The following is a 9,339-nucleotide window of genomic DNA, read 5'->3' as shown; positions in this document are numbered from 1 at the left end:
CATGTAGGTGTAGGGGTAGGGGAAGAGTCCGCCGAAGGTGGGCATCGGGATTCCCTGCGGAGAGACGGAGAGCCCGTGAGCGCCGGGCCGCCTCGCGGCACCCCCGTTTCCCACCTCAAACCAAGACGCCCTGTGGCAGCGGGGCGGGGGGTGCAGGGGTCCTGGCAGCACCAGGGGGAATCAAACCCACGGCGGGGAGGCAACGGCGAACTGGGAAGGAAGTGCCAGAGCCCTCCAGCCGCGCGCCCTCACTCGCCTTTAAACTAAAACCTGCTGCAAAGCTCGGCAATGCAAAAGGGCCCCCACCATCCCCGGGGACACGCGGGGCWGCCCACAYCCCCCACACCCATACCRGAGCTGCAACAGTGGCTGGRAAAAAAGAATAAACTTTAAAAAAAAGAAAAAGAAAAGCAAGTTCCCTCCTCAAAGGAGCCTTCAGACGGTGTCGCCTCCCTCCGGGTCGCGCCGCGGTGGGACCAGGGGGCCGGGACACGTGGATTGGGCCGCAGGCTTACCTGAGAGGCCAGCATGTGCTGGGAGAGGTGGAACGGGAAGGGGGTGGCCGTCCCCGCRGCGCCTTGGGCCGACGAGAGGGCCCCGTTCTCCAGGCTGCTGCCGCCRGCCACCGAGGCCAGCAAGTGTCCCATGCCCATGGCGGAGAAGGCCCCGGGGGCCATGGCGAACTGTCCTGGGTGGATGAAGAGTGGCTGCCCGGCGCCCAGCGGGCTGAAGAACTGCTGCCCGTGGAGGCCGGAGAGCGCCAGGCTCTGCAGGTGCCCGGCGCTCAGGTGCGGGGGGCTGTCCGTGTGCACCATCAGCGGGGCGAAGGCCTCCTTGCCCAGCCCGCCGCCCTCCGCCTCCTTCTTGCCCGGCTCCGGCTCTTTCCTCCGCCCTTCCACCTTGTCCTTCTCCAGGCCCCGCAGGCCGAACAGGCCCTCGACGACGGGACCCTCCTTGGGCGACGTGCCGTCCTTGCCCTTCTCCGGGCTGTGCCTCTCCTTGCTCCGCTCCTCCAGACACCGGGGGCTGCCGCGGGGCGTCGTGTCCTCCCCGCCGGGGCTGCCCGCTCCGGCCGGCCGCTCCTCGGGCACCTTCTCCGCCTCCTGGTCGCTGTCAGCCCCCGCTTTCTCCTCTGCGAAAAGGACGGAGGTGTCGGGCACCCTGGGCCAGAGCAGCAGCACCCKCAGGCAGCCTCTTTCCCCGGCACCGGTCCCCCAGGAGCAGTGCCCCTCTCCCCAGCATCCTTCCCCCAGGAGCAGAGACCCTCTCCCAAAGGACCCTCTMGCCAGCCCCACACCGGGGGGGTCCCTGCCAGGGGCTGCGCCCAGCACCAGCACGCCCATCCCCGCCAGCGCCTGACCAAAAGGCGGTGGGAGCTGAGGAGCGGGTCACCAGCAAGCGCCCGGCATCGAGGAGAATTTGCAAAGGGAAAGGTCCGCATTGTTATTAATGGGAGCAACTCAGCCTATTTAGGGGACAGAAATCGGCCCTCGCGCCGCGGCGGTTCTGGGGAAAGGGGATTAACAACAGCAGTTCTGCTGCGCGGCCAAACAGGAAAAACATGTTTGATGGGGGACCAAAATATATTACAGCATCATCCTCGTTAGCTGCAAACTCAAAGGGGCTGCGGAGCAGGGAGATGAAGAAAAGGCAGGCGGGTGGACAGCGCTAGGAGGAAATGATTCTGTATATATTTAATTACACGGAGCTGATCAACAGGGCTCCGTGGATTTATTCCAAATGTGAAGGTTGCGTCAAGTTAAAGAGGCAGTTTTAAGCAAAGAGGTATGTTAACAGTGTTTCCTATAAGAGCTTTAATTTAAAAAACGCTTAGAGCTCTCAGAGGAGGGAGAGGGAAGGCGGCCGGAGCTGCGGAAATGCGCRTTTGTAACAAAGCCGAGGGGAGCAGAGCCCCGCTACTGCAAAAGCACCTGAGCCCCCGCCGGCGGGGCAGGGCACCCCGCGGCCCCCTCCGCGCCGTCTCCCACAGCTCCCGCTAAACGAARAAAGCGTTTTGCTGCGGGTGGGTGAAGCTCGGCAGCCTGGGGTGAATACTCTGGGAAGGCTTTGAAAGAGGTGAGGGGTGCAACAAACCACCCCGCCGGGGCAGTGGTGCTTTTTGTAGTTTTGATGAACTTCCACAAAGAATCAGGTCTGGAGACGATGGCTGGTTTAAAGAGGAGCAGATTGATAGTGCAGCAAGACTAAATTCAGCATCTAAAAACTGCAATGTGGGAACTGCTCGTTCATTTTAATTTACTAGCTTTAAGCCCCGGAGTTACAACATTTTTTCCTTTTCAAATGCATTATTATTATTATTATTATTTTGCAAGGGAATTTAAGTTAGCCACTAAAGGCAGGGCTGTACACCAACAAGGAGTGCYGAATAAAAGCGTGCAGCATACGGCTTGCATTGCTATTACTTGTTGTTTACACTAACATATAAACAGGAAAACGTTGCAAACCGTAAATACCATGCGCCTTTTCTCACCAGCTCTATTTCTGTCGTTTGAGACCCTTGGCTATTTCGTGCCCATCTTTTTTTTTGGGGGGGGGGGATTGGGATTTTTTTTTCCTTTCTCCTCCCTGCGAGCTCGCTCTCATCCACCCCTCGCTTTTCCGCAGCGACGTGCCTGCAGCCCACCAGCCCGCGGAGCGATGGTTAATTTTTAAAGCGACCCTCCTAATGAGGCTAATGAGGACGGCGGAGCAGGCGCGCGGGGCTCGCTGAAACCCGACCCGGGGGCTCGCGGGGGCGACGCCTCCCTCCGTCCTCCCCCCCCCACCCCAGCCCGTCGGGGGGCCGCGCCGTCGCGGGGGCCGCGGCGTTACCTCTGCCGCTGCCCTTGAGGCGCAGGGGGCTGGGCACGGCGCCCCCCGGGGAGTGCAGCGCGTCGCGGCCCGCCGCCGGCTCGCAGGAGGAGGCGTCCGACTCGCCGCCGTCGCGGTCGGGCTTGCAGGGCTCCTCGTACATCCGCAGCGACGGCAGCGACAGCTGCTTCCTGCGCGGGGGGCGAGAGGCGGCGGCTCAGCGGCGCCCCCCGGGGCTCCGCGGGCGCGGAGCGGGGCTGCGCGGAGCGGAGCCGGGGGCGGGGAGGGAGGTGGGTCGCGCGGCACCTTACCTCTTCTCCCGCCGGCCATTGCCCGTGTCCCGAAAGCCCTTGGCGAAGGGGTTGTTGTCGATTTTCAGCTGGGTGATCTAGGGGGCAGAGAGAGGGAGGTGGCGTGAGCYCGGCCTCCCCCGCGGCCCGACGGCGCGGCTTCCCCCGACGGCGCCGGGTCGCCCCCCGCGCATGGCGCGTTGCAAACGCTGCGGCACACGCGGCGGGGGCCCCGGTTTAACACACCGCACGCTTTATTAAAAATGATGCTGAGGTTTTGGCTTGAATTATTAATAGAGTTTTAATGATAGGAAGTTATTTTTCACGGCCCCCTGGAGGGAAGATGGCGACTGAACCTCGCCGCGTTGGTTAAAAGCTATTCTTATCTCTGCCCGCGACGAACTTATGGGGCCGGCGACATTAGGGCGTTCAATAATGCATGCCTTTGAAATATGTCCCCGAGATGGGCGCTTTAAAAATGCATGCGTGATCTCCTCCGCCCGGGAGGCGCGCGAAGCCGCGGCCCCGCCGCCCGACGGGGCGCACCGGCGGCAGCCCGCGCCGCGCCGCGCCGTGCTGCTGGCGGCCGGCGGGGACACGAGGTGCTCTGTAATCGATTGTGACTCTTCGCCATAAACTTTACGAGGGGAACAAGCCCACCAGGACCCTCAGACAGAGCTGTCAATTAACATCAGCAGCCGGGGTGGAGGTGGGGGTCAGCTTTTGGGTTAAAACACACACACACAACTCTCGGAGAGGACCGATGGAGGCTCCCAGCTCCCCATCGGGCGGTCCTGGCTGCGCTGCTCTCGGGGCGACACTTGCTAAATCACGAAAGCAACTAAAATTAGCTTATCTTGCTCTGTTTTTTGTCTCYTCCCAGGCCCAGGGCACCTTCCTTCAAGGCGGCCGAGGCCCGCGCTGCCGCCTCTTTGCTACCTGGGTGCCGCAGGAAAGGCGCCGAGCAGCGCCCCAARGGTGCGGAAAAGCCCGCAGCAGGAAGGCAATAAAAACGAATAAATAAAAAGTAATAGTAATAAAAGTAATAATAAATTGCCGGGTGCTGCCTGCTCTGGATGCTTCAGATTTAACCTTTCTCCTGTTGCTTCAAACCTGTCCTGCTGCGCACGTTCCCGATGCGGACGGATGGACAGACGGACAGATAGACACGCAGGCCTTACCTTGTCATTCTGGTAGGCGGTGACGGCGATGAAGTCGGTCTCGGGGAACACGTAGGTGCGGAAGGTGCTGTAGGGCAGCTTGAGGATGTCGTTGGCCCGGACGATGTGAAAGCGGGGCTGGTACTTGTGCATCGAGTTCAGGATGGTCTGGGGCAGGGGCGAGAGGAAAGAGCGAGGGGCTGCCATCAGGCTCAGATCCCGTGCTATAAATACACCCAAATCTATCTACACATCTATAAACCACTTTCTCCCGAAAAAAAAAAAAAATCATTGTGAGGAAACAATGCCGGCGGACGCCAGAGAAAGGGAGATTTCTTTTTTTGTTTATGTCATTGTACAATCTGTCCCCAGATAAGGCGGTCCCGGGGAAAAGGGAGGCACAGCAACCTCTTCGGAAAGGCGGGATGTGAAGTAGAGTAGTAAAGCAGCAAAACGCATCACCCCGCTTTATTACGTCCTTGAAAACGAGAGCCAGTTTTTCGACGCGTTTCTGTTTGCTTTTAGTATTTGTCCTTTTAAAAAATACCCTACCTCACCAAAAAGAAAAAAATAATCCTCTAGATATCTAGTTGTCTGTAGCAGAAAAAAAATGTTCTAGCTACCAAGCAAGCGACTGGACTCGTGAAAGGAGCATTTCACTGCGAGCCATGTTAAATTTATGTCTCAGAGCAACGCTGCAGAAGGAACGGACATTTTTTTTTCCCCAACCAGGTGTCTGAAATTCTCGTCAACACGCAAAGCAGTTCTCTATCCCCCGAAGAAGAAGAAAAGTATATATTGTAATTTCGCTTAGGATATTTGGAACTCGCTGAAACCTCAGCGCTGCAGAGCGGGCGCGRGAGCAGGTCGGGGCTGCGGCAGAGCCGCGCCGAGCCGAGCCGCGCCGAGCCGCGCTGTGCCGCCTCCTCACCGCCCGCCCCGGCGGCCTTTCCCAGCCTGACGGGGATTTAATAATTCCAGAGCCTGCTGTGGTCAGGCTGAAATGCAGTATTAACAGCACAGAAATGGTAGAGGAGCGGCGAAAGCTTGAGTAATTATTGTCAAATAACATCGGCCAAATGGCTAAATAATTATCACTTCATTTCGTTTTAGAAGGCAATAAAAAATCCCCCCCCTTTTTTAACCCCAGCAATAATCACCTGCTGATGAACTGTCAGATCACTGTTATATTGGTATAATCTTGCTGAGATTTATCATGAAAACGGTGCAAAAATTCTTATTCAGGCGTGCAAAGCTGCATTCCTTAAAATAATAATAATAATAATCATTCCTCTCTGACCAGATGGGCACTGGCTAAACCCTTGTCTCCCAGATTTAACACACTCCGGATTTTGGAAAACGACACATGCCAGAAATCTTTAATTGGAGGAGGTGAACTGCTAAAAACGCTCAAYCAAACAAGCTTTTCCCTAGTATCAAAATATGCTATTTTTTAGACTCCCTTGCTATCGATTTACCTTGCAGTCTATAAATAGCCTTGCAATGTATTATTTAACCTACATGCTGTTTCCTGCCTAAAATGTATATATATATATATATATATATACATATATATATACACACATACACAGAAAGAAAGAAAATGAAAGGAAAAAAGAAAAAAAAAGTTACACGGGGAGGTAATTTCCCCACCTGAGCTCTCCTTCACGCCTCACACCCGCTTATACGGCTGCGGCTCGCAGCCCCCCCGGCGAGGGCTGCCTGCCCCTGCACGGCATTGACTGACACGCCGAGGGCTTCAAATCCCAGTTAATTACCATATCAAAAACGCAGGACGATGAACTTTCCCTTTATCGCCCTAAATGCTTGTCCAGAGGCTAAAGATAGCTTGCTTGTTTGCTGTGATTTTTTTTCCCCCGTGCTGCTTTCACGGAGGATCAAACTCCCCTCTCGGAGCGACCCCGCTTTCGGGGGCTCTCTGCACATCGCTAAGACACTGCCGGTTTTGTTCCCTCCGGGAGGCGATGCAGACGTGATCAATAAAGAAATAAATCGGGGCGTGTGACCGCCTTTCGGAAACGTTTCGTGCAAAGAGCCGCCGGGGCCGGCGCGCACCCCCGGGCCCCGCGGCCCCCGCGCAGGTGCCTCGCCGCCACCCGAAACGCCGGGGCATCGCCAGGCTTCCCCGCCCCCTCCGGGCTCCCCCCTGGTCTCCCCGGGTCCCCCCGGCCTCTCCCGGCCGGGCGGCACCTGCCCCGCGGAGCCGTCGGGGCTGCTCCTCGCCGCCACCACGGCCGGGTTGGCCGCCCCCTCGGGCACGGCCTCAGCCTGTCCGCGTTCCCGACCCCCCTTTCCCCGTGTCCACCCCCCCAAATCCTGCTCCCCGCCGAGTGCCGGGAGCTGGGCAGGGCCGGCGGGACAGGCCGGCGGATGCGGTAGTGCGGCCCCGGGTAGCAGCACCCTGCCTCCATGGGCTCCCCCACGGCCCAAAGCCCCCGCTTCTCCCTGGGGGGGAGCCGTCCCGGCATGGCCGCGTCCCGGGAGCTGCCCCGGCGGGGCCGGGGACGAGGAAGGGCCGTGGGCGCTGCGGGGCAGCCCGGCCGGCAGGGCCGCGGGGTGCCCGGGGGGCGCAGGGCCGCGAAGCCCCGTAGTGCTCCCCGCTGCCCCGGGGGCGCGCCCGCAGCCGCACTTACAAAGCCGTGCTTGTCCGAGATGTTGTTGGTGAGCTTGAGCTTGTGAAAGGCGACCGGCTTGGCCATCCACTGCTCGCCCGTGGCGGGGCTGTCGGGGTGGATGTACATGCGCTTGGGCATCTCCGGGTCGGCCTTGCCGGCGACCATCCAGCGGGAGTTGTGGAACTTGTACCGGCAGTCGTCGGCCGCAACTATATCCATGAGCAAAATGTACTTGGCCTTCTTGTCCAGGCCGCTGACCCGCACCTTGAACGGGGGGAACATCCTCCTGGGGAGAGAGGCAGAGCGCGGAAAGGGCAGAGCCGCCCTTCGGGGCCGAGCAGCAGCGCGGAGGGCAGGAAGCCCCCGGGGAGCGGGGCTGCAACCTGCTGCTCGCGGAGACGTGGGGGAAGGTCCCCCCCGTGCGTGTGCATGCGTGTGCGTGTGTGGTGTGTGCAGCCACCGGGCCGGCCCCGACGGCGCGTCCCGGCCCGCGCCGCAACCGGGCCTTGGAGCGGAGCGCGGAAACCCGCGCTGCCCGGGGGCCGCCAAGCCTCCCCTTCGGCCGCGGCCAAAAAAACATTCTTTTACAAAATTTTTTTGGTTTAGATCGCGCAGTAAATTCCCGGCATTTTTCACAGCCAAGAATTACTACTTCTAACCCAGTTCTGCTCCATCAACGGGACAGAAAACACGGAAAAGTCTCAAAATCCCAGTTCAGGAAATCAAGGGCAGGGATGAAAACACATCCCGGATCCAATTTAACTCTCTTCCCYTTCCCTCCAGAAAGGCACTTTCGCAGCACAGACGAAGCAAGCCTGCGGCCCCGAGCCGGGCTCCACCTTCCCTCCGTGCCAGGCTCCCCGCGAAAGGAGGGAGCCGGGGCGGGAGCTGGAGACCCGGCGGGGACGCCCGGGAGCGCCGGGGCGCGGCGGAGCCGGCGGCGGCGCGGCCCGGGGGCGACCCCGGCGGCGGCGGAAAGTTTGGAAGTGGGAAACGAAATGCTCCTGGGCGGCGAGAAGCCGCAAAGAGAAATGTAAACACATGTTAATCAGGGATTAAGGGGTTTAAAATTATTGCGTACAAATTTAATTCGGGATCGCGCTTTAAAAAAGTAATAATTGCGGTGCGGGAGGAGGGCGAAGCTAGAAGAGAGGGATGAAACACGCACAGAAAAAAATCAAGATATCGAAAATCTCGGCTGCTCTCGCTCGCGGTTAGTTCACGGGGGTGGATTTTATAAGCGGCGGGGGAGAAGGGGACCAAGCCGAGGGGAAAGGGCCGGGAAGAGAGGGGCGCTGCGCGGTCGCGCAGGTGCGGGCCGGGCTGCGCGGGGCTGCGCGGGGCCGGCTCTTACCTTCCAGACTTGGTGATCACCATCTCCGTGCCCAGCTTGTGAAACTGGTCCCAAAGCTCCTTGGCTTCCAGCGTCACTTTGGGGTCGTCCTCCACCTCCTCCTCGGGCTCCAGGCTCTTGAGGGAGCGCAGATGGGCTGCCTGGTGGTGGTGGCCCAGCGCCGAGACGTGCAGCCCGGCTTCGGCCGCCCCGGCCAGGCTGGGGTCCGGCATGGGCTTAGCCAACGCCGCCGGCGGCAGAGCCAGAGCGGGGAAAAACGACGGCTGGGCGGCTGCTAGGAAAGCAGACATGGGGAAGTCGGCTGGTCTGGGTGCGTGGAAGGGGTGGTAAGCCATTGCAGTCCCCGGGAAGGCTGGATCTCTCATCGGTGCATCCACAAATGCAGGAGGAAAAGAGGGATTCCCTTTACAAAAATACTTGTATTCCCCCCCCTCCTTGCCCAGCGAACTCGCTCGAGTCTCTGGTAGAGGAAGGAAAATCAAAAACAAAACAAAACAAAAAACCAACAAAACCCCGAAAAACAGCGGAACTAGGTCTGTTTAAAAAAAAAAAAAAAAAAAGGAGGAAAAAAAAAGGAAAAAAGAGAGGCAGTTCCCGGCTCCTGGGACTCCCGGTCTGCGGAGGGGAGACAGTAGGTCCTTATTTTTTGTTGTTGTTGCAGCTAGCGCGAGAGAGGGAGAGGGAGCAAGCTCTCCCGGTAAAGTCCTTAACAACACTAAAATAGAAACAAAAGCCGGCGCTGGGCTGCGCGGAGGAGCCGCGGGCGCGGGGGCCCTCACACCCCCGCGGGCCCACGCTGCGCCCCGGCGGGGCCGGCACGGCTGCGCGCTGCGCGGACGGCGCTGGGGCCAGGGCTGCCCATGGCCAAAGGAGCCGGAGTGGAAACGGTTAGATCTTGTCCTGATCTCTGTAAAACTGTGACTATCTCACATGTCCTTCCTGCTCTGATCCGCCCGCTAATGAGCCAAGCCCCCTTGATTGCTGATTTTACGCGTTTCAGACCAATTGTGGATCTGCATAGGCGTGGTTTTGACAGCTCCGGCCAAGCTCCGGGGTGCGGGGGGAGGGCGAGGAGGGAGGGAGGGAAG

The 9,339-nt window shown here is 59.3% G+C and overlaps 1 protein-coding gene across 1 annotated transcript in view; it reads right to left on the bottom strand.

Annotated features, from left to right (window-relative positions):
• The window catches only part of TBX2 (T-box transcription factor 2), a 10,247-nt gene extending 1,544 nt beyond the window's left edge, over positions 1-8,703 (bottom strand). Inside the window, exons 1-7 of the mRNA XM_085302947.1 lie at positions 8,252-8,703; positions 6,916-7,183; positions 4,283-4,429; positions 3,123-3,199; positions 2,833-3,002; positions 516-1,132; positions 1-54 (exon numbers count right to left, since the gene is read on the bottom strand). Of these exons, the coding sequence (XP_085159073.1) occupies positions 1-54; positions 516-1,132; positions 2,833-3,002; positions 3,123-3,199; positions 4,283-4,429; positions 6,916-7,183; positions 8,252-8,616 (1,698 nt within the window). The 5' untranslated portion in view covers positions 8,617-8,703. The remainder of the gene's footprint in view (positions 55-515; positions 1,133-2,832; positions 3,003-3,122; positions 3,200-4,282; positions 4,430-6,915; positions 7,184-8,251) is intronic.
• Between the last annotated feature and the right edge of the window lie 636 nt (positions 8,704-9,339).

Source organism: Rhea americana, unplaced genomic scaffold, assembly GCF_003343005.1.
Source record: "Rhea americana isolate MKP2758 unplaced genomic scaffold, rheAme1 scaffold_194, whole genome shotgun sequence".
Classification (NCBI taxonomy): Eukaryota; Metazoa; Chordata; class Aves; order Rheiformes; family Rheidae; genus Rhea; species Rhea americana.
Note: the sequence above shows the minus strand (reverse complement) of the source record. Positions and strands in the feature narration are given on the sequence as shown.